Raw genomic sequence first — 24975 nt, 5'->3', positions numbered from 1 at the left:
TAGCATGGTCAGGTGGGGCGGGGGGGGAGTTTGAAACCACGTTTTGTCACAATCATAATTCTGAAAATGCCTAGTTTCAAAAACTAGCATTAGCGTCTTACATTCATCAGCTGATCAATGATAATGTCTGTACACGATTTGTACAAAACGGGTCATATATAATGATCATAAGATGTAAGATGAAAAATCCATGGTTAAAGAACTGATATGGAGTGCTGCAACTTTGAAAGAACAAGTCAACAAAGGTTCTCATGATGAATAAAAGAAAACATGAACCAAATTGATATGCAATTGTCTTTATACATGCATGCATTCCTTGAACTATGTGCTGCTGTAGTCAGTTATGAAGTTTTTGATTGCTTCCATAGAAGAACCAACTAATCCATAAAATCCAAAAGTAGCTAACAGCCACAACAGCTCTAACCTCATCAGAATTCCTAAATGTATGTGTTTTGTTAAGCTTTTCCCATTCTAGATTAACTTTGAACATGATAATTCAGTTGATGATAATGAATTCTATCTCGCCAATGATTAATTCTTAGTGGGGGTATTTGGCAGGACTGAAGGTTTTATCAGAAAGCAGGAGTTGCTGAGAAACAACTCAAGATGAATAGAGAATATCCATCAACTTTATGAAGAATATTGGACTATTCTAAGTTATTTGCGATAGAAACCTAACCAAGGTATTGACAAGTAGCATTTTAGTTCTTACGGGGGCGGTGTAAGTATCAATCCTTAGTTACTTGCACACCCAGAAGTTAGGTCATGCTGCAGGGTGATTTCTTTCCATACATAGGTCACCATCGTATCCAGAAGCTAGCAAATTGACAACTTGAATTAAAAGGAATATTCACTGCAACATTTGGAACATTCAGATCAAGTTAAAGAGCAGAATCCAATTATTTGAGCTCAACCATTAACAAGTCTTTGCAAGCTGATGAAGATAAGAAAGAAAGACGGAAGCTCAAAAATCCATCAAACTTGTGTCAAGAAAGATGCTTCAAATCAAGGGTTCCACCTACAAAAACAAAAATCAGAAAATGACCAGTTTTAGTGGAAAGCACACGAGGACCCTGTTGTCCTCAAAATATCCTTACATAGAATCACCCTGGCGACTGAGATGCATGATTCTTGTTCATGAAATTGCTAGCCAGTCATCTCGTTCCAAATGTGGGCTATGAATTGCTGTGGTGGCGGTGGGTCCATGTTCGTCAGCCTAGAGGGGGGGCGAGAAAAGGAATATTATTAACGAGCGAGCAGCCATGTCGCATGCACGTCTAGCTAAGAGATTAGATTTTTGTGACACTGGACAAGCACCCAATAATAGATTATTTGATCACAGAGAATACTTAGTGTCAAAGCAGGTGGGTCCCGTACTTGCTGTCGCTATTTTCCTCTTGTATGAAGTGTCAAATATTAGGTATAGCCACAAGGCTATATGTAGTACAATGTTTATCATTCACACACACACACACACCTTCTTCGTCTTTCCCTGAATCATGGATTTTATGACATTTCAAATTCCTTACATGGGATTGTGTCCCAAGTCAAGTGGTGCCTGAGGAAGAAACCAAAAATATCTAGGTAGATTTCCTTTTGGACATCGAGCTAAACTTTCTTCCCAATTACTTAGAATACGTATCCATGATCTATATCAGTAGAGCTGACGACTATGACATTTTAGCACAGTCATTGAATTAAAACCACATTATTTGATAGCTGGTCCAATTAATTCATCCACCTGACAAGTCAATCTATAACATGATACCTGACTATGAAAACCATTGTTGACTTTTTTAAAATATTTAAAACAACATTTTTATTTTAATTAACTTGGATGCCACCGACTGCGACCCGGGCCTCGAGCCACTATGCTATTTTAGAATCCGAGAGGCGTTTGAGTTCCATGAATTTATTTATAAATTTGACGAACGAAATGAACGTGAAAAAGCCCTGCCCCCTCGTTGCTTACTCGGGAAGTAGCTAACAGCTATCATGGAGGATGACGACGTGGATCACGCTATAAACTTTGACTCGGTCACTATAGCACGGAAACCTTTTTCCTTGCGTGAAGACAACAATCAAATCCCAAATCTCGGATCGCTTGTTCCCCTGGTTTTGGCCCCCGAAGCTCTTCCATTTGTCCTCTCCTCTTAAGAGATTCCATGGAAAAAGCCACTTGATTCTGCAATAAGAAACTCAATGCCACACGAAATGTTGCAGTTTCATTTAGAGAGATTCCTGTTTACTGACATGTCTCGAGCAATTTTAATTGAGAAATGCTAATGCACCTCCAGAACCTAGACACGGCACACGACAAAAACTGATAGCTTTGGAAAACCAGAGCCGCTGCTGGCACTTAATATTTTATTGTTTTCAAGACCATACAACAAAGCTATGCACAGAATTCGTGAAATCATTCGTCATTCAAGAATTAACAACAAAATGCTGTAATTCTATAGAGACTCTTGACCTCCATTTCTAATAGCCTTGGACATGACCACCTTAGAATTTGAAGTCCTTTTTCTTCGATTTCCCATCCTTGTCCTGCATCTTCCGCTTCCTCTTCTTCTCATTCTGCAAAGAGAATAAACAGTAAAGATTTCAATGTCAGAATTCATTAATGGGGCGGTGCCCTTTGGCATGCCTGGAATGAGAGGTCTCGCCGGCCAACTCCAATACGTCATATCTTGGTTATCCAAAACTTAAAAAAAAAAAAAAATACCATATCATTAATTTGATAAACAAGTAAAATGAGCACCTCTGCAACCATGTCACTGAAATACTTTCGCTGACTACGCAGCTTCTCCTCCTCTCTTGCTTCCTCGTATCTATCAAATTAACCAAAGTAAGAAAACGATTTTGCAGTCCATTCATGAATAGATGACAAGCATTTACACTGGGTCCACTTACTTCGAAGGTAAAACATTATCCATAACTTCCAATTCTTCGGGTAGTAGAGTGACATCAACTCTATCTGTTTTCTGACCTCTAAGCAGATCAACCTGCATAAATAATATTGACAAGATTGATACATGTTAATTCTTACTTTTGTGCAAAGAAAACAAAAATCATTGATTAGGTTACAGAAATAAGATTTCTCAGCTTAGATGCATAATCAAAACAGATTCTTTAAAGCCTGGTTTTTTTTATTTGAACATTTTATGTCGCTAAATTTAAGTGGCTTCAAATAGAAAAGGCCAACACAATCCCAGGTGTATTTTTTACCCTTTTGGCTGCTGCCTTGTCCTGGGTGCCCGTGTTAACCACGTATCTGAAAGCAGAATCAAGTTGAAGAATGAGAACATTGAACAAGATGACAGACTCTCAAAAAGAAAGGAAAAAAAAAAAGACGAGTTTTCCAAGTAGCAGATTGCATACGTGTGTGTTGTTCCAAGTAAAGTCCCAGCAGCAATCTTCTCTTGCTTTTCTTCAAGGACCTTGAAGATAGGCAAAAACAGAATAGCGGTAGTAATAATATCAGAACACAATAGGCAAAATGCTAAAAATACATTGAGGTATAAACTCGATGAAACCAGTGCAATTTTGAATGGTGGGACTTACTTGATATAGAGGCCTCTCAGGTTCCTTTCTCTGTTGCTTACGAAGGTCGATAACATCAGGAGTCTCGACTCCAGTTGGCGTGCTGCATAATGGAAAACAAAGTCTATTCACTTAACAAAATCATGTATAGCTATGTGGACTTTAACAAAACTGTGCACTTAAAAGGAATGTTCAGCCATAGGATTGCAAAGGCACACAGTCTCCAAGTCTTGATCAACAAACTAAACAACAACACATGTAAAAGGAACAACTACGTGCTAAAAGGAACAATTACACACATACAAGGAATCAATGGCAGAATCATGCTTAAGGACACAATAACCTTGATTAACAATGGACATGATTGCAAGATGCATGCACTAATAAACATCGAGAAGTGAAGAATTCAATCCAATACCTTGAAAGGCTATCAACAGATTGAGCACCATCCTCCCCCTCCTCTTCATCAAGCTGCTCCTCCTCTTCCTCCTCCTCATCCTCCTCCTCCTCCTCTTCTTCTTCCTCTTCCTCCAAATCACCCCAATGCTTGGTCTTGTCAACTGGCTCCTCCTGAATTGGAGATCCAATAGATATTATAAACAGTAACAAATCATACACTAGAAGAAATGCATGATGATCCAAATTACAAAGGAGACCCTAATTATAGAAAGTACCTCATAGTTGGGCTGATCTTGTATCTGGACCCCAAAAACATCTCCATATAAAGGGCGTCCATACTATTCACAATACACAAGTAAATGCGTTACGCATTGAAATAATATCAGGGTGCGACAGAAAAGAACATAATATGAAAGATTTACATGTTTTAACCAGACAAACAGCTTACTTCATCAACAGGAGGCTTGCCCCAGCCACCAGCATGATATCCAAAGCTAGCTCCAGGAGGAATAGGAGCATTAAGTCCAGGAATTTTTAGATGTGGATACGATGGAGGGGGGCCATATCTCTAGAAGAGAAATCACCATCAATATAAAATTAAAAATATGGGTAAAGAGTGATGAGTACAACTACAAAGAAGCAGTGGACTTCAACAACAAGTACAAGATGTCAGCCAATCTGACCTGCATATTAATAAGCCAGGGAGGAGGAGCACCCTCTGGCATACCAAGAGATTCTTTAAGCTCTTGAGAAAGACTGCCAGGCTTCATCTCCCTAAGTTTTACCTGCACATCAGAAGAAAATTTGGAATCACAAGTGGAATATATTATATAAATGCCACCCCAAACATTTTCATTATTTTGGAGCAACCTTAAGCCCATAAAATGATGAAATTTTATCATGTCTTCTCACTTTTTCTTCTAAGATAACAACTATAACTGCTGCATCGAAACAAGAAGGTTGAATTTTAGCCAAGATATGGCCCCTGGATAGCTGCACTTCTTCTGTAAGCAATGAGTTATTAATGATTGACACCCCCCCCCTCTCAAAAAAACAAAAACAAAAACAAAAACAAAAGGAAAAAGAAATCTATCAAATTTTATTGTTTATGCACGAAGTTCTTCAAAAGCCAAATTCATATAACCTAGAAAAACTTTCATTCTGCAGATATATCAACAGCAAGAAGTGGTTATAGAGCTTCATAACATTTCCTTCATCTACTTGAAGTAGAAGATTCTCTTCCTGTAGTTTAACATTTAACATCTCTAGTATCAACAAAAAAAAAATATTAAGTATATAGAGATCTGATTTTTTAACATGGAAAAGAAACATGCAAGTGTAAAAGAAGCATGGTAACAACAAAAAATAAAAAACCATACCTCAAATTCTTTCCCCTCGTGATATAGGTCACCATGTGTGGTCAGCTTTGGCTTTGTTTGATACTTGAAAAAGGCATCGTGGAGAACCTAACAAACAAAAGTATAAACAAAATAAAAAAGATGGGCAGAGAAACATTGCAAGCTCCTAAAATGAAAAGGAAACATATAAATGCAATAAACCTGATAGTCAATATCCATTTTCCCCATCTTTGGTTGCATACGCTCACGTTGCTTTTGTTTTAACTTCTTACTGTCTTCCTTTTCAATGTAAGCCTGCACAAAAAAGAAAGGTGATTAACAATTGCTGTAGAATGAGAAGAGGGATTAAGAACCTAAAATCCAGCAGGGCAAACCCTTGAAGTCCACGAGGGATTCTTCTTGACTCCACAAGAAACTAGGGCTCTTCAAATCCACGACAATGAGATAAAATAGGAAAGAAATGAAAATTCAATAGCAATAATGTTCAAAGATGGCATATTCAATAGATTCCCTCTGCAATAATTAAAATTCCAAAATTCATGTAATTGCAGAATTCTCTGTTAGTCCTGCATTAAGTGGCTCAACTTCTATTTTACATGAATATTACTAAGCTATTAATCAATAGCAAGAGTTAATTTGGAAATAATATTGTCATGTATTCTATTTGAAAAACAGACAGTGAAATCAGGAAATCTCAAAGGCAGCAAGAAATATCAAAATCAAATCAACACTACCCATGGCTGGCATCACTCACGCCATTCAACAAGATGAGCAATAATACATCAGTTGATAAAATTGAATATTCTTGTTTAATCTCCAATGGAATATTCTTGTTCAATATCCAATGGACACAAGTGAAAAAAATAAAGATAAAAAATTAGAGCGGGAGAGGGTGAAAATACCATTGATTTGCTGAATATCTTTTTAATTGTTAAATTTGAGTGAAAAAAATATATATCAAAACACTATCGTGGTATTATGGAACACCCAGGTATAACTTGAACAAGCATTGGTGATCAAAATTCCAAAGAAAGAATTCTTTTTTCTGACAATAAAACAAGTAAATGAGCAGAAAAGCAAGCAGCAATGATTATTCGTCATCATGACAAGCATGATCAAGTGAAAAACTCATAGCATCAAAAGACCATCCCGGTATTATGCAAAAAACAGATCATTTGAACAAGCATTAAGAGGAAATCAGAGAGCCAATGAAAGAATTCTGTCATGACAAGCATGAGCATGTGAAATTTAACTGCAGAATTATGATTGTGAAGAGCTCATAGCAATGAAGTTACCTGTCTGATTTTCTCAATTCCTGTTGCAGCAATAAAATCAGGAAGCTGAAAAGGTTGCTTCTCAATACCACGCTTACCCTGCAAAACAAATAGAAACTCGATGAGATACCAGCTTCAGAAAAATAAGTTCTATCAGCATAATTTGACATCCAGTTCAAGTCACTTCAAGCTAAAAACTAAATAAATTAAATATATTTGATTAAATGAATCTAACACCAGCATTAAGCACAATGGAAAGGCAACTGAAAATTCAAAATATATGAATTAGAACCTCATTAGTTATTAAAAAAAAAAAAACCATTGTGTAGCATACAAAAGTAAAATTTTACAAGAAAAATAAAGTTTCCCAACACAAGCAACATACAAACAATCATATTATGTTGCAGATCAAGCAGCAGGAGCACTCCCTTTGGTTATTATGTGTTATGAGTTTCCAGTGACATAAAGGAGCAACCAGTTGGTTGATAAAAAATTAAAAGGAGTTCAAATTTTAAAATCGAGGTTTGAAGGAAAGAAAGCTTGACCAAACTGAGAATCAGGAATGTCCTGCTGCCTGGTCTTGCAAGAAATTACAGTTCATATAATATCTAACTCCCCATTCACACTAGAAAATATGTTAAAGAGATAACACTTAAGGGTCCCCTTTGCCAAACACATACAAGTCTGGGCTCCATGATTGTCACAGCCGCTCCCCTGCAAGAACCACATATATACAAATAAGAGAAGCCTCATCGAGTGTTATCTTTCCTCACCCCATCCCTAAACCTCTCATGATACTATGCCCTTTTATCATGCATATTTTAACCCATAGAGTTCTTTTTACAAGATCCACTAACCTGCAAAAACTTCCTTTTCTGGCACCAATGTCTAGGGACAGGAACAGTATTTCTGTATGACTTCAAAAACACTAAAAGCTTCGGGTCTGCAGAAGTTGCATCCCAGACCTGTAAACCAAATAATTTAATGAATAACCAAGCATTAATGATGGCATATATTATATGATAACCAAACACAAGATGAAAAATAATAAACCACTGAAACATTAAACACCAATGTACCTCTACAACATCTGGCCTGGAGCATATCTGTTTCAAATTGGCAATTTTCATCCGTCGTTGAAGCTGAAAATCAAAACACCATTCAGTAGTGGAACAGCCATTATTCATTCTATCAATGCAATAATACCAACGACAATAATAAAGCACCATGAGAAAAGCAAACCTTTTTCTTCTTGTTCGACACGCCTTTCTCCTTTTGTTCATTTTCTTGTTCTTCCTCTTCTGAATCTGAGTCAGCTTTCTTTTTGGCTTCCACATTTTGGACTGATTCATCCTTTTTATCATTCTCCTATTTAAAATAAAAGTACATGGGATTCAAAAAACTGCTTAAGGGGAAAAATGAAACAGTAATGCACAGATTTGTCAAGCAAAAAGAAAATAAAATAAAATAAAAACTAATCCTTTTACCTCAGAACCAGCACTTTGAAGGAGATTGAACTTCTCAAAGATATTCCTGAACTCATCCATGCCTTCTTCTAACTCTGCCTTTTCTGGGACATACTCAATTACAACTTGGTCAACGATCTGCAAGTTTGGACGACATAAGAAGTTGCCAAGTTAAAATCTATACAATATAACTTGCATTTTTTGCAATTAAATCAACACAAAAACACATAGAATCACTACAAATTCAAATCTAATTCTTCTCTAAATTAACTGAGCAATCACAAAGATGACATTTATACAAAGAAAGTCCATCTAATTATACAAAGAACAGCCAAACAAACAATGAAGTGAACCTCAGAGTGCAACTTGATTACACTTCTAAGTACAAGAAGCAATCAAGAGAAAGAAAAGGCAGCACAGGAACAGATTATAAACTCCAATTTTTCTCCCAATTGATTAAATTGGTATTTACTGTTTTCAAGGAACATCAAAATCAGTTTCACACATTCTATCGTCGATTATTTACCGAAAACACCACAAACAGTGCTATAAATTCCTAATAATTACTAGCAGGGTTTTCCCTCTGATAAATGTATGCTCAAAAAAACTAATACAAAGAGAGCAGCATCACCGGTACATCATGCCAACATAGGATATAAAACCCTAGCTTAAAATCAACTAAAGTACCAAAAGCTAAACCCTAAAGTCTCATCTCAATTATTGAGTGCAAAACCCTAATTTCACAAATTTAGACAGCAATAACAACCAATTCACACCACAAAATCAACTAAACTACCTCAAATTATCCAATTACTCAAACAAATAGAGCGCCACAATAGCATTATCAACAAAAGAAAAACCCTACAACTAGACTACGAACCTGTTGAGGATCGGCGTTCTCCTTGGCATCATCGCCATCATCATTGGCGGTGTCGCTGTCGTATCCGTTGGCGGAAGCATCAGCAGCGTGGGACTTATTCTTCTTCTGCTTGCGTCTGCGACGACGACGTTCGTTCACTTTGGATTTCTTTGTAGAGTTAGGGTTAGCGGAGGCTAGATCTCCGTTGGAGACGACGCCGTTTTGGTACGGCAGAGCCTCTACGGTCATGATTGGTGAGGTTCTTGAACTCGAGAAGAACACCTAGAACAGATTATGCTTAATGGCGGGGTTTTTTTTTTTTTTTTGGGTGGGGATGGTGGGTCGAAAAGGAGTGAGGGAGTGAGGAGATTTAAGGATAGGGAAGGTGTATAAAGGACCGAGCCTGGAATGGTTGGATCACAGAGCTTTTGGACCGGGCCTTGACCTTTTAATAACGCAGTGGCACCATTTCGGGAAGATGATATCCATGAAAACTCCGAAGAGTATACGTGTTAGTTTCTCCTTTGAATAGAATTCAATTCCGAATATTAAATTGTGTTTGAAATTTTATTAAATTTAAAATATATTAATTTAAATTTAAAATGAAATTCAAATAATAAAAAATCAGTAAAAACAAATTGAAAAGAAAAACCTTCTGATTTACTAATATAGTTCCAAATAAAAATTATTATTCAGCTTATTATGATAATTTTTATGAACTTTTCAATAAGGAAAAGATGCTAACTTGTGAATAGTTTTTCCTCGACATTACGCATATTATATTATATTGTAATCAATAAGAAAAATTTTTGTTTTTACATTTTAAAAGTATTTAAAAAAATATTTTATATTTTAAATTATTTTTTTATATTTTAAATTATTTTGATATTATGATATTAAAAATAATTTTTTTAAAAAAAAAAATATTATGTTAATATATTTCTAAAAAACTTGAAAAAATAATCTTTACAATTTTCTGATTAAAACTTGAAAAAAATAATCTTTACAATTTTCTGATTACATCCTCGGTTAATCAACAAGATGCTGGTAGAGAAGTTTCCACACGAAGCTTATAGTTTTTGTCACATTTAAAAAATGTCAAATTAGTGGCTTTTGTCTCCCGTAAGCTAGTATTGGATCATCGTTCCTCTTTTCTTTGTTTTGATTGAAACAAACAAGGTAGTTATGATTTATTAAAAAGGTATTTAAGAGTGATAATAATTATAATTAAAAGTATTTTTTATTTAAAAAATATAAAAATAATATTTTTTATTTTAAAAAAATTATTTTTTATAACCTCTAAAAAATATAAAAAATAAATTATTAAAAAATATAATATTATTATATTTCTAAACACTATTTAAATATATTGTTCAACAACTACCATGGTTATGAAAAGTTGAGCAAATTTCTCTACATGTTTAGGGGTTTGTTATGATAATGGTAATAGTTTAAATTATTTTTTATTTAAAAATATATTAAAATAAAATTATTTTATTTTTAAAAAATTATTTTTAACATTAATATATTATAACAATCTAAAAAAATTATTAAATTTTTTTAAAAAAAATATCAAAAATTTTGAGAATCCCAAGCACTCCTCCCTAAGACTACCATCGTCCCTACTCCGTGTATGGTTCCTTTGACTGCAAAACACCACATTGAGGTTCGTTACCATAATTTTACCAAAATAATTTTTGGATTCTGTTTTTATATTAGTAAAGGAAATTTTTTTAACAAAAAAAACTATAAATTAAAGGTAAAATAATTAAGATTGTTAATTTAATTTAATTTAATTTTACAAGTATTTTAAATAATATAATTTAATATAATTTTATGATTTAGTATTTTATTTTAAATATAAAAATTATAATAAATTATAAATTGAATTCCATATATGATTTGATTGTTATGAATCCGATTTAGTGTCTAATTCAAAAGGAATTCTATCATTGAGTCATTACATCAAAATTCAAAGGTAACTAAACCAACATAAATCATTTTTTTTTAAAAGGTGAGTTGATTGTTTTATTCCCAATTAATTTGATAATAACAAATAAACTCTGTCAAAAAATCATTCCAATATAAATAGATAGTCCATTGGTTTTACAAAGGATAAAAAAAATCATTAATCTGCACTAATCCATAATATAATAAATTTGAATCAACAATAAAATATTTATTTGTTTATTTATTTTATTTATTTACTGGGAAATTACTTAAAAAAAGTTATTCCAAAAGTGGAAAAAAACACTTCTAAAACCTCACATATTACCTATGGAAAAACAATTAAAAATAAAACGTTATTTTCATCCATGCAGGTGAAAAGAAGTTTCATTTTTAATCCTCTTTTGACCTCCTTTTCTATAATCAAACACCAATTAAACAATATTTTTACCTAATCAAGCTTATATTCTTTAAAATCGGATCTTTTTTTTTTTCAATCATAAACCCAACAAGTCAGCAAGGCAAACAAAAACAAAAAAGCTTTTTTCTTCTAAAAACATATTATTAGCATAATCATTTTTAATAATTATAGTTTTACTAGGACATCAATTTTCAAAAAAACTCTGTCAAAAAATCATTCCACTCTAAATAGATGGTTCATTGGCTTTTACCCAGGATTAAAAAAAAAAAATTCTCTATACTAATCCATAATATAATAAATTTTAATCAACAATAAATTTAAAAAAGTTATTCCAAAAGTGGAAAAAAACACTTCTAAAACCTCACATATTACCTATGGAAAAACAATTAAAAATAAAACGTTATTTTCATCCATGCAGGTGAAAAGAAGTTTCATTTTTAATCCTCTTTTGACCTCCTTTTCTATAATCAAACACCAATTAAACAATATTTTTACCACGTCAAGCTTATATTCATAAATATCGTATCGTTTTTTTTTATCCATCATAAACCCAACAAGTCAGCAAGGCAAAATAAACCAATGGTATCCTTCCAACTTGAAACTCACTAATTTCTTCTAATTCTTGGAAAATTGATTTGCATACAATAATTCCAAATGATGCGAGCACTCCCCCGTAAAACCTACCACGGAGAATAATCAAATCTCCTACCGACGGTGGACACGGCTTAAATATTGAAAATTCTCCGTTGGCCAGTCAATTTGCTAGTCCGGGCAGTTCTATTGACTCCACGTGTCATTAGATCGCTGGCTGCTTACGACTAGAAGAGGACTTTCGGGCAAGAAAGAAGTTCAACTCATCTGTCTTTTTTGGATTGCCTCGACGTTGCTTGCAATGGAAAAAACAGGCAAAATAGGGCCCTCAGTTTGACAACAATCTTCCACATTGAATCTTATACTATGAAAATACACACTCAAATCCCTAGATCTTAGCAACCCTTGGGAGGCATAGCAGTTGATTGAGATTTGCCCGGGTGTTGAATTTGAAACTTGTTCATGGATTGAGGTTGTTTGAAATTGTGGTATAAGTTATTTTTTTATGGTTTTTGTTGCTTGGAAATACTTTAAAATAATATATATTTTTTTATTTTTAATATTAGTATGTTAAAACAATAAAAAAAACCAAAAAACTAATTTAAAAATGAAAAAACTTCAAATATTTTAAAAATTCAGCTGGACCGTAAAAACAAACGAGTATAATCTAGGTTAATGATTATCAAAGATTATCATCTTATATTAGCAAGGAAATGACATGGAAAAAGTAATGAATAATAAATTTCTTGTAAGGATCAATATGGAATAAGTGTCAAAGTACGGGGATGAGAAATTGGCATCGAACCCTTGACATTCACCTAAAGTGATATACGACCAAGACAAACATAGGACCCCACATGTTGCCTTCTCTTTGTCTTCGCAAACATGGTTCCTTCTTACCAGATCTAAAAAACCGTAAACCTCGGAGAGAACATAAACACAACAGTCGTGTTTCTCTTCTCCACACTGCTGCTCTCTCTCTCCTGGCATCCTCATTGACAAACAAGCAAAGAAAATAAAGAGGTGGAGAGAGTCCAAACTGTATAGAGAGTAACACAACATTTTGAATTTTCGTTTTTTTTTTTATAAATACCATTTTGAATGTTATTAACTTGTAGGTGAATATAGGGAGAGATGGGGGTGCAAGAAAATGGGAATGGGATTGTGGGGGGGAAGAACAAGTACAAGAGGATGGATTCTGATGCGTTAGAAGAAGATATTGTGTTGTCAAATAATCTTGAAGGTCACGAGGGTGTTTTTGTTGAGAAAAGGGATACAAGGATTTATCTTCTTGCCTGTGCTATCTTTGCCTCTCTCAATTCTGTACTTTTGGGATATGGTTAGTGTGTTGATCTTTTTCTTTTTAACTTGATCTGTTGGTCTGGTGTTTGATCTGCTTGACTTTTGGGATACCCAATTTAGCATTTTTCGTATTTATTTTTTTCTCTATAATTTATTTGTGTTTTCATTGCTTTTGTGTCTTTCTCTGATTTGTTTATTAGTTGAAAGCATACGCAAAATCAAATTCTGAACTTCATTGGTTGTAAATTCAATGCGGCTCTTAGGGTTGTCTGAATTTTTATACGAGCACTGTAAAACACAGAATATTTTGTGTAAGTGAACATAGTAATACTACTGAACTAATAGGAAAATATCTGGTGAGAAGCTTAAGTTAGAAATTTGTAGGGTGGAATGCACATTTGTGGAAAAAAAACTCTTACCAGAGGGATGCAAGTAAACTATTAAGATGGTTAATTCTTATGTGCAGATTATTTATCTAGTTTATGGATATGCAATTTGTTATACTTGAAGATGATCGATGTGAGTAAAATAATCCTACGCTGTCTAAAGGGATTCTATTGGCAAAATACCATCTTGCAAAATTTGTTGATTTGTGGTTCATTACTTAAGAGATTTGAAAATAACTTGCTTAGCTGAAAGCCTGGAACATCTAATATTATTTATTATCCAAATGAAGGATGATGGTTTTAGGCCGTTATGGTTTTAGGCCGTGAACATATGCACAAGTGAGGTTTTTTTAATCTTTGTATTTATTGAACATATGCACCAGTGAGGTTTTTTTAATCTTTGTATTTATTTATTCACTCGAGACGATTTACAACCGACATGCATGAGGCATGTTGTTACTTGTTACAGAAGAGGATCTGTTTGACTGTAGTCCAAAGTTCTAATTTGTAATCCATCCTTGTGACTGCAGATGTGGGTGTTATGAGCGGAGCAATTTTATTCATCAAAGAAGATCTTAAGATATCTGAGGTACAAGAAGAAGTTCTTGTTGGAATTTTAAGCATAATTTCGCTTTTGGGTAGTTTAGCTGGAGGAAAAATGTCAGATGCCATCGGTCGCAAGTGGACGATAGCCTTTGCAACATGTGTTTTTCAGTCAGGAGCTGCTATAATGGCTCTTGCTCCTTCGTTTACAATTCTGATGACAGGAAGACTCTTGGCTGGCGTGGGGATAGGCTTTGGGATCATGATAGCACCAGTGTACATTGCAGAGATATCACCCTCTGCTGTTAGGGGATCCCTCACCTCCTTTCCTGAAATTTTTATAAATCTAGGAATCCTTCTTGGATACATTTCCAACTATGCTTTTTCAGGACTACCAGTACATATAAACTGGAGGGTTATGCTTGGCATAGGAATTCTTCCCTCAATCCTTATGGGAGTTGCTCTGTTTGTGATCCCTGAATCCCCAAGGTGGTTGGTGGGGCAGAACAGAATCGAAGAAGCAAGAGCTGTGCTGTATAAAACGAATGATAGTGAAAAAGAAGCAGAGGAAAGATTGGCTGAGATACAACTGGCTGCTGACCTTGCTAATTCTGAGAAGCATGAAGCAAAAGCAGTGTGGCAAGAATTATTAAAACCTTCACCTGCAGTTCGAAAGATGCTGATTACTGGTTGTGGAATACAGTGTTTCCAACAAATTACAGGTATTGATGCAACAGTATACTATAGCCCCACGATTTTTAAGGATGCTGGGATCAAGAGCGAGACTCATCTACTTGCTGCAACTGTTGCTGTTGGGTTTACCAAAACTGTTTTTATCTTAATGGCTATATTTCTCATTGACAAAGTGGGTAGAAAACCTTTGCTTTACATAAGCACCATTGGAATGACTGTCAGCTTGCTTTCTCTGAGCCTTACTCTATCTTTCATGAGTGATGAGAAATTTGGGATTGAATTGGCAATTTTATCAGTCTGTGCGAATGTAGCATTCTTCTCTGTAGGTATTGGGCCTGTTTGTTGGGTTTTGTCATCTGAAATCTTCCCTCAAAGGCTTCGAGCTCAAGCATCAGCTCTGGGGGCAGTGGGCAGTAGGGTCAGTAGTGGTGCCGTTTCTATGTCCTTCCTCTCAGTGTCTGCTGCAATCACAGTTGGAGGAACCTTCTTTGTATTTTCATTGATTTCAGCTCTTTCTGTTGCTTTTGTCCATACATGTGTCCCGGAAACAAAAGGCAAGTCTTTGGAGCAAATTGAAATGATGTTTCAAAATGAAGGAGAGTTGCAAAGAGGTGAATTGGAATTGGGAGATGTAGAAGTACAGAGACTGGTGCAGAAAGAATGAACGGTTAGCGTGCTTGTTTCACCCACAAACTTCATGAAGAGGCTTGTAATACTAAAAACTAGTTTAGGCTAAAAGCATTATTTGCACATCCTGCGAATTCAATAAAGCTGATCGCAAAATTCTTTTTCAACACACTATTTTACCATGGATAATAGTTACACAACCATGAAGCTTGATAAACAGTTGATTATTAATCCAAATCATTGAGATTATTCATCTTGTCTTCTGCTTCTATAATTAAAATAACATTATTTGAAAAAAATGCTATCTATGTAAGATCTCGCATAGACCACCCTAATCCCTGCTCAGGAACGTAAATCTTGAATGAAAACAAGATTGTACCCCAGTGAAGTATTGAGAATCTGGACTCCGAAGATGCTGCTGCTGAAATCCTGGCATGTTTCTGGTTAGTCTTTTGATAGTTGGAAGGTAATTGGTAATTCAGACCGAAGTTATACGAGTTACACAAATTAATCAAATTAGTCTGATTTAGATCAGTCTGATTTAGATCACAGCTTAACCGAATTAATTCAAATCAATAAAAATAATAATTAAAATAACATTATTTGAAAAAAATTAAAACTCAAATTGGGATCGAGATATATGGGTCAACTCTCACTTAATTTGAGCCACGTGTCAGGTTAATAGAACACCGAATGAACTCGCAATACTAAGCTGGGTTTAATAACACTCTGATTCTGACATGAGACATGATTCTAGTGAAAGGTTCAGGTAAAAGCTTAGCCCTAAGTTCTAACTCCAGTCAGCTGCCTGGATATCGATAGCAAATTTTACATGCTAGCGCAAGCAGCTTGTTAATTTATCAACCAGCCAGTTCCTATTTGACAGAAGATGGGTCGCCATGGTTCCATGTGCAAAGCTAGCCCTTATCAGGTGTAAGCTAATAGAATCACGCACAATTTAATAATCACCTTCACAACTCATTTTAATGGGGCATGAATTCAATCGAGATTATTATATTTTTTCCATGGCTCCCTGATAAAAAATCAGCATTCACTTTCGAAACTCAAAACAGTTCAACAAACTTTTACTCTCGACTTCGAGAGAGACAAAAGGGTCTTAATTCAATGGAAGATATGTTTAAGAAAACTCTTGTCGTATTAATTATAACATCGCTTTCGATACTAGCATGTATAATTATGGGATGATTCCAAAGGGACCGTGCATGATTAACCAATAAAGCTGACAAGGTTCACAAAAACCCTTAATTACAAGTTTTTCCTCTCTGAAGTTGGTGAAGTGAATGAAGATTCGAAATAACATAACTTGGAAAGAATGAACACCTGTAAGGTGATTTCTTTCTATTGAGTTTAGCACTGGTGATAGAGAAAAGAAATCTTTCAGACAGTATTTTGTATGTTTACAGAATTTGTAAACATAATTGCTTAGAAGAAGATCCGAATGGAACTATGCAGATCAAGATTATAGTCTCTGGGCGTGTCCAGGCAAGAACTAAAGTGGCTAATGTGATTAGCACCAATAGTTTTGGATTACATAAAGATACATGTCCAGAATGATAATGACCTTTTGCACAGTGAGTTTAGGGTTTTATAGGATGTGAAAAGTTGACATTGATAATGATTATGTGGCCAATCTTTAAAGGTCATGTGACTGTAAGACATGCCTTCATTTAACGCACCCTCTCCATTAAAAACGAGAAGAAATAAAGAGAACAAGACTACCATTGATTTGGGGGTCTGTGTATTTGAGGGAGACTTGAATACCCTCTCCATCGTCTCATACCTCCAAATATCCCAAGGATAGTAATTAGCTATAAGCATTAGAACAAGGTCTTAAATGGATTAGATATCCAATCCCGAATGTCTATTAAAGAGATTTTATAAAGCTAAAATATTATGTGAATTTGATATGAAATCAGCCTTTTGATAAATATAAATCGGTGTAATATATAGAGAAAAAAATAACGTTTACAATATCATTTAGCCACAAGTAAAATGTAATGTCCTTTACACTAAAAAAATACTTCTTTTGAGTTCTAGTGAATCATGCATGAATTCTTTAACTCTTGTTTAAGATTTATCATAGTTTTATATTGATAATATTTTAATTTTCTCCGTGTCTCTAGATCAACACTTCAAACATTTCAATACATTCTTTAATGCCAAAAAAAAAGAAGGCCTAGCTGCATTATCTAAAAAGATGATAAGGCTATCCAATTTGCTTATAAGTTTCTTAAATGCCTTAATTATGAATAACATTTTTATAAAAATATTGCTCATGATTGTAAACCTTTATTTCAAAGGCTTAAAAAAACCTGCAGAATGGAACCATGAACATATCGTTGCAGTGAAAAAGATCAAGACCAAAGTTAAAGAGTTTCCTTATCTCTCTATTGCCAATCCTAGTGCATTGGAAATTGCTGAGACAAATATCTCAAAACCAGGTTATGGTGGAATCCTAAAACAAAGGATTAATGATAGGAACAATTAGTAAGTTTCGCCAATGGATTTTAGAACTATTAGAATAAGCTTATAAGCACTTTCACCCTTTACATGATAGAAGGGGGCTATTTATTATCAAGAGCTCTTATTAGAGACAAGATTAATCGTTCTTCAAAAAGTTCTCAAAAATAAAAAAGACTGAGCTTGTTATAATCTTATAATTAAATTACTCTTGATGAATGGAGCCTTAATCCCCATATCTTTATATATTTTTTATTAACTATCGACTTTCCCCCAAAACTTACATTTATTTTGAAATGCATGAGAAGTAGCCTTAACATATGATAACATTGTTGGTAAGCATAGTTACTTCATCCAGTTTTAATTATCTCATAAATCTCAAGTCTTTCTAAAATACTTTTCAAGTTAGGATAACAAATGGAAAATCTTTCCAATCCAAATGCCTATTTACATGAAACCTTATTTAAAGAATTTTTTTTCATACTAATAAGTCTATTTTACAACTATTAAGTTTTGTGAGCCACTTTCAAATCTATATAATGGTCGAATGGAATTTTCAAGTCTAGATTAAGAAGAATATAAGGTTGGCTTAACACGCAATACCTCAATCCTTATAAGAAAAATATTTGTCAAATGATGGGATAAATTCAATATTTTAGATGAACTGTATCGTGAGGTGATGTTTGACTAGCATGCTGAAGTGCCTCCTGCAAGGTATTGTTATTGGGAAAGGAAATGAGTTTGGGTTTAATCATAAGATTATGATTAAGGTTTATGAGTTGTCACCTGACATTATGGTTATTAAAAATCTATAGTCTATGAAAGTTTAGATAAGGTACTGATTGTGCAAAGAAAAGACGCATCACTCCTAGTACATCCTACCTAAGATAAGCTATATTGTTATTTCACTATTTTTCTAGGTCGGGTTTCTATTTATTGGTCTTGTTCTAAAGTCTAAGGCAGACATCCTTTCGTGAGAGAGTCTTTTTCCCATCGAGTTTAATCCTAACCATTCTAAAGTTCAAACTTAACATCACATTTATTTTTCACCTTGTATATTTAATACTTGAGAGTATACTTTACTATGTAGTTTTAGAAATCTAGATATTAAAGTATATATCTAAACCCTAATATAAAATGAACCAAATGATTGGTGAAGGGTTTTTGACATTTTAGTCAAACCCTAATGGATAATCATAAATTGGTTATGATATCCATTTTACATTTTAAATGAGAAAGATGTATTTTTTTTTGTTTTTATGAAAATATGTTTGGAAAACTTTTAGGATTTGACGGTATGCGTGAAAATAAATAATTATTTATTTTTTTTAAAGAAGAAATTGATTTGAAATTTTTTTATTTTAAAAATCTTTTAGAAACATTTCAAAGAAAATCATGTATTTTAATACCAGATCTGTATCTTATAGTATAAACATAAAATCCAATATTATGAAAAATTGGTAGAAAAACATGTGAGAAATTCACAATTTTTTTGAAAGGATTTTTGGAATATTTTTTTTTGTTTTTTAATAATATATAATATATAATATTATAATATCTATTATTATTATTATATTCTTATAATTATTAAATATACTAAGCTAGGCATGATAGTTATATAGGTCAAGCCCATCTTAGTGGGGTCGAATCAACCAAAAAAATCTTTTTTAAAGGGTTGGCTAAACTTGGCCTAGCCATTTAGGCTGGGCTAAATCAGGTTTAGCCCACTTGAAGAGTTAATTAAATTGCAAAACATGAATAATAGTTCACATTTTGAATACAACCGCAATTTGCAGAATGTAAGGAGAAGAGAGAGGTGGAAGAAGGAAAAACTCACTTGGTGTTGGAGTCTCAACCGTGATAAAAAGGCTTAACTAATCGCTTAGGAGGCATTAGTGAATGAAATGGTGGTTGGCGTTGGTCACAGAAGGAAGAAAAAGAAGAAGGTTTATAGAGGAGAGAGGGAGGCCGACTATGGCTTTGATGACTAGTTGGTGGTTGCGCTATCTACTTATGGTGGATCTAATGGCGGATAAGCTAGTGGTGGTGGCAGTCGGCAACTAAGATGGCAAGGAGAGAGAGAGAGAGAGAGAGAGAGAGAGAGAGAGAGAATAAAATGGCAGAAATTAAGGAGAAGGGCTGGTTTTTTTTTTCAATTTTTGCACCATATTTTCTTCATGTTTAGCGTATGAAATCCACTCTTATTTATAGGGGCTGGAAGAGGGCAATCTTGTTTTCACTGAAAAAAAATTTAGCCCTTAATTCAGCTGGGAAGGACCTTAACCATTGACTCAAAGTAGGCAACATGAACTGTTAAATTTAACAGTTAAAGGCTATCTGAGTTGGTCTGTTTTGGCTGGTGCCATGACTATTATGGTATCAATCAACCAAAAATGACCATATCAAGGTGTAGAGGGATGTCAAGTGATCATTTTTGTGTAAATTTTTTCAAATTTGATTAATGGTAGAGATATTAAATATACCTGCAAAGTAACTCATTGAGTTGTCTTTCCAAAGACAAATTAGAGAACAAAATGAACAATAACTAAAATAATGCTATTATGGTAATGTTCAATATGGTCCTTCGATTATGCTTTCGTTCAATTACATCCTTTATTGACTTTAAACTTTCAATTCTGCGTAATTTGACCCTTGACTAACCTCAATTTCAACCTCGTATTTGAGTGTCTTTTTCATTTTGGGTTTTGGTTGTGGATTTATATAAATTAACTATCAATTGACCATTAAACTTTTAATTCTTCAATTTCACCCCTGATTTCTATCAATTTGGTTCCCATAGTTTGGTGTTTTTTGCAGATTGGTTATTGACTGTGAATTTTTTTAATTTAACCCCTAATTGACCCTGAAACTCCAAATTTCTTGTAATGTTGCCCCTAATTTCAATCAATTGACTTGGTAAAAATTAAATTTAATCTCTTAAAAATTCAATCTTCTCAATTAAGCTTAAATTGGGCTTCAAAACTTAAATTTTCACCAATTAAAACCCTAATAAAATTAATTTAACCATGTTAAGGTATAATTAAGTCCTTATACCTAATTAAATCCTTTAATTGGACCCAAATTAATTTTTAAACATAATTAAACTTTAATTTAACCCATGATTAAATCAAATTGGCATGTTAGAGATTTAATTTTTTTTTTTAGACTTAAATTTTATGCAGATTCGTTCAATAATCATTTAATTTGACCTTGAATCTATATTGTTTTTTCAATCTTTGGTATAGTGGGATACAAATTAGACTTCAAAGTTCATCCAAAATTACAGCTTAATTTTTCCATTTAGCCAGCTTTTTTTATTTTTTTTATTTTTATTTTGAAAGAAAAATAAGTGAATTTGGATAATAGTCTAGAAATAGGTTATGACAAACTGTATGTTTTTTGTAGAGAACATCAATCTTTTCTATAAAGATTAAGATCTCCAATCCTAAAGGAGCTTTTTAAAGACCTTATCTCTTTATCTTTGAAGTAGGAGCTCAAGAAATCTCTTTTTGAAGCCTTCAAAGAAATAAATGATCATAGTTTATACCAAGATTCTCATGATCCTTTAAAAGATAACAATGACATCATGGATGAGCTTAAAACCCACCTCGAGCATAGTTGATGCCTTATCAGGCTTTACTAATCTTATCAAGATTAAATGCTTATCGTCCCTTTGTTATAATTTCTAAGGACATGTGTTTTCTAAGAATGTGATGGAATCTTTTGTTTTTATATGAGATTTTTTACCTTTTATTTTGGCATTATCTTTTTTATAGGTATTTTAGCTATTTGTTTAAGCCTTATCTTTCAATTAACTAATTTGAATATTGTTTTAATTTCACAGCCTTTATAAGAACTTCTCTAGTTTGAAATAAGGCATTGAAGAATTTCTAGAATTCTTTTCTTTTATAACTACTAAATAGTTCTTTGAGAGGTCTTCAACGTTTAAATTAATAATTATAAAGTCTTTTATATAAGTTAAATCTTTCTTTTTTTTCTTTACTTTTATCTTCTTTACTTTTTAATACTTGTTGCAAATACTCTTTAGCCTTAATACTTATTGACCCTCATAGTTTTTCTTGGTATCAGAGCCTTCTGATTATAAGTATTATATACTAGATTCTAAAATAAATATTCAATTTAAAAAAAAAACTTAAATCAACTCAGGTTAACTTTTTAAATCTGCAACCTAGATCATAAGATTGAGATAACTTCATACAAAATAAAAAAATAAATCATAAAGTTCAATCATTAATCAATCTAATATTAAATGATGAAATTAAAAAAAAATCAATTTTAATTAAGGATCTAAAAATAGATCAAAGTTAACTCAGGCTAATTTTCCAAACTCATGACTAAGGTCATGAAACAGAAATTATATCATAAAAGACAAATAAAAAAATCATGAAACTCAATTCTCAATAAACTCAATAGTGATGGATAAAATAGAAAAAAAAATGATCCAAAATAAATAACAATAAATTTTTTTTCAAAAAACTAAAATGATAAGACCTTTTGCTATTTTGAAAAGAATGAGTGTGGAAACTAATGGGAGATAAGAGAAAAAGAGAAAAAAGAAGAAGAAGAAGCTAACATGTGCCCATTATAGCAAGTTGCCATAACATGGTTATGCAACTACATCATTATTTAGGCCTTCTAAGTTTGTTGTTGTAGCTAGATTCAAGGCTCGTGGATTTGATGTTACAGGCAAACCCACTTAAATTTAAGTAATGCAAATTTAATATTATTATTAATATTAAAAATATTATTATTTGTATTATAAATATTATTCTTGAAAATATAATTAATATTATAAATATTATTTTTGAGTTGGACATTATAACCAGAGTCATGGTTAAGGTTATTAAATCTAACTTTGCAACTAAATCTACTAATCTTGAATTTTAAATCTACTAATCTTTAATTTTAAATTTTTTAATATTTTTTATGTCAAAAAAATTCATTCATGAGATATCACGCGGACCACCAAACTGGTTGTATTCTATAATAATAAAATGGGTGATGGTGAGTAATATTTCCCGAAACCTTTTTTTTTTGTTCTTAATGAATAATTCTTAATTTAATGTTAAAGGTAAAAACAAAAAATAATATAAAGTATATGGGGGCACAACGTGGACCAAAGCATGTCGAGGGAAGCATAGCCATGTGGGCGGAGTACACACGATCACATCATATTGACAACGGGTTCCATGCCAACATTCACATGGTCATTTGCAAACTATTCTCATCTACAGATTTTTCGTTTCTTTTAAATTATTTTTTTATATTTTCAGATATTTTAATATATTAATATTAAAAATAATTTTTTTAAATATCTTTTAAAATAAAATAAAAAACATTTTAAATCACATTAACCGAACACCTTTATCAAAAAATAACCATCATCGTGAAAAAACCGTATTGGTAAAATTTCAACTGACAATTCTAATCCTTAATTACCAATAAAAAGACTTCGGCAATAGCTTAGCTCTCCGCTTTTACTCCCTACAAAGAAGATCAAGTCTCACACGGTAACAAATCAGCAAGCAGCTTGTGTATCAGCTAACCAGCTCTTATTTGACAGATAGATCACCGAAGTCTCATGTGCAGAACCCATCAAATTTACATGAACTTGATTGTCAATCATGCATGAACCCCGTAGTTGTAAAATACAGAGGAAAACTAAAGTTGGTGTCACCTAATTATATTCTGGCGAAGCATAGAGAATTAAACATTAGGGAGTGGGTAAGATTGCTCTATCCAGAGACTACTGAAAGGAAATTAATGCTGCAAATCTCTAATTTTACAACCTGCAGGTGCAAGACTAGATCATATGGTGATAAGAAATCAATCAAAAATAAATAGGAGATTCATGCGGGGCCATAAAGTAGGTGCCCGGAAGCTGAAAAGTCACCCTCACAGCTTATTTCAAGAGGCATGACCTTCAGCTTGATTACATATTCATTACTTGTGATGACAAATCATAGAGTTTACTTTCAGGAATTGAATGAACTGGCCTTGCTTCATATTTAAAAAGGATTGCATGGACATTTAGTGCTCAAATTGTGTTATATTTCTTTATGCTGTCCAAGAACATGCAATAAATTACAAGAGAATCAAAGGGTCATTAACTCTCAGAGAATAATTTATTTTTCAAGAAACAGTGGAATAATTGAATTGGTCCATGATTAACCAATAAACTATTCATAAGAGAAGACTATAACACCAACGAGCCATTTCTGCTCCTTATTATATAAATGCAAGATGGCTAAAACCCGCAGGGGACACAGAAGGTTCTTATTATATTCAATTCTGCGAGTATTCATACCTTGCAAGAAGATACACATGATACAAATATTAGCAAACAAAAACAAAGGGTGGGATATATGAAAGAAAAGGATTTTCCTTTTGTTTCTTTCTTCAACCTTCATCAACATTGTAACGGTGGAAAGGATTGAGCAAGTCCATAACCACAGATAGCGAAGCAATCTTCAACCCTTACATAACCACCAATTTTCCTATAGTAATTTACAAACTTGAGCGCGAAGAATTGCAGAAAACACAACAATCCAACATTATATGATTGATAATGCTTCACTTTCGGCCTTGATCTTTCTGCTCTGCCTGTTCCATAAGTGAATTGCAAAACTTTCAATTTTAATCTGCTCAAGTTTTTTACGCAGCCATGTTGAATGGGCCTTACCTTCAGGCCCCTTAAAGAGACTTTTAATTCGACTCCAATTCACCGGATAAAATGCAGATGGAGGCAATACAGTGAAGTTAAACCCAGGCGTTCTGCTGACTCTTGAAACAACTCTTGAAACCAGATAAGGACCGTTATGACCCCACTTGTTTCCATCGAATGTGAGTGCAAATTCTTCAATGAATTTGAAGAGTAAAGGATGCTTCTTGTCAAAAATCAACACAGCATTATTCAATCTGCTCCAATTCCCATTTTCAAGATCAATACTTTGTGCCCCTATAGCATTTCTCAATTTGGTAAGTCTCTTCAACACTATCACATCAGTGTCCATATAAATCCCACCAAACTTATACAACAAAGCAAGCCTAAGCAAATTAGACAT

The 24975-nt window shown here is 33.3% G+C and overlaps 3 protein-coding genes across 4 annotated transcripts in view; 1 reads left to right on the top strand and 2 right to left on the bottom strand.

Moving 5' to 3' along the window:
* Window positions 1-2205: 2205 nt before the first annotated feature.
* On the bottom strand, window positions 2206-9265 carry LOC105128075 (splicing factor 3B subunit 2-like). Its single transcript, XM_011029593.1, has 18 exons — window positions 8921-9265; window positions 8062-8178; window positions 7817-7942; window positions 7654-7716; window positions 7432-7539; window positions 6596-6673; window positions 5502-5594; window positions 5322-5408; window positions 4626-4727; window positions 4391-4510; window positions 4218-4280; window positions 3962-4113; window positions 3565-3646; window positions 3382-3440; window positions 3229-3274; window positions 2914-3005; window positions 2762-2831; window positions 2206-2577 (listed from the first exon to the last, which is right to left on the bottom strand). Exons 1-18 carry the CDS (start codon window positions 9146-9148, stop codon window positions 2506-2508), a joined length of 1758 nt encoding a protein of 585 aa, XP_011027895.1. The 5' UTR covers window positions 9149-9265; the 3' UTR covers window positions 2206-2505.
* Window positions 9266-12711: 3446 nt separating this feature from the next.
* LOC105128073 (probable polyol transporter 4) lies at window positions 12712-15662 on the top strand. 2 transcript variants are annotated; one of them, XM_011029592.1, is made up of 3 exons: window positions 12712-12881; window positions 12977-13197; window positions 14077-15662. In XM_011029592.1, the coding sequence occupies exons 2-3, from the start codon at window positions 12993-12995 to the stop codon at window positions 15444-15446; spliced, it is 1575 nt and encodes a 524-aa protein (XP_011027894.1). In that variant the 5' UTR covers window positions 12712-12881; window positions 12977-12992; the 3' UTR covers window positions 15447-15662. The 2 variants fall into 2 exon arrangements, with proteins under 2 accessions (XP_011027894.1, XP_011027893.1); XM_011029591.1 differs by having other exon boundaries at window positions 12712-13197.
* Window positions 15663-24450: 8788 nt separating this feature from the next.
* The window catches only part of LOC105128072 (lactosylceramide 4-alpha-galactosyltransferase-like), an 8075-nt gene continuing 7550 nt past the window's right edge, over window positions 24451-24975 (bottom strand). The window contains exon 2 of the mRNA XM_011029590.1: window positions 24451-24958. Coding sequence (XP_011027892.1) covers window positions 24466-24958 — 493 coding nt within the window. The 3' untranslated portion in view covers window positions 24451-24465. The remainder of the gene's footprint in view (window positions 24959-24975) is intronic.

This window comes from Populus euphratica, unplaced genomic scaffold (assembly GCF_000495115.2).
Source record: "Populus euphratica unplaced genomic scaffold, PopEup_1.0 scaffold15.1, whole genome shotgun sequence".
Taxonomy (NCBI): domain Eukaryota; kingdom Viridiplantae; phylum Streptophyta; class Magnoliopsida; order Malpighiales; family Salicaceae; genus Populus; species Populus euphratica.
The sequence above is the reverse complement of the archived record's forward strand: the minus strand, read 5'-3'. Positions and strand labels throughout refer to the sequence as shown.

Coding starts and splice junctions, on each gene's coding strand:
- LOC105128075 (XM_011029593.1), bottom strand. CDS start 9,148: ATGACCGTAGAGGCTCTGCCGTACCAAAACGGCGTCGTCTCCAACGGA. Junction 5,595..6,595: donor GAATTGAGAAAATCAGACAG/GTAACTTCATTG, acceptor TTTTTTGTGCAG/GCTTACATTGAAAAGGAAGA. Junction 3,275..3,381: donor TTACTTGGAACAACACACAC/GTATGCAATCTG, acceptor TTCTGCTTTCAG/ATACGTGGTTAACACGGGCA.
- LOC105128073 (XM_011029592.1), top strand. CDS start 12,993: ATGGGGGTGCAAGAAAATGGGAATGGGATTGTGGGGGGGAAGAACAAG. Junction 13,198..14,076: donor TTCTGTACTTTTGGGATATG/GTTAGTGTGTTG, acceptor TTGTGACTGCAG/ATGTGGGTGTTATGAGCGGA.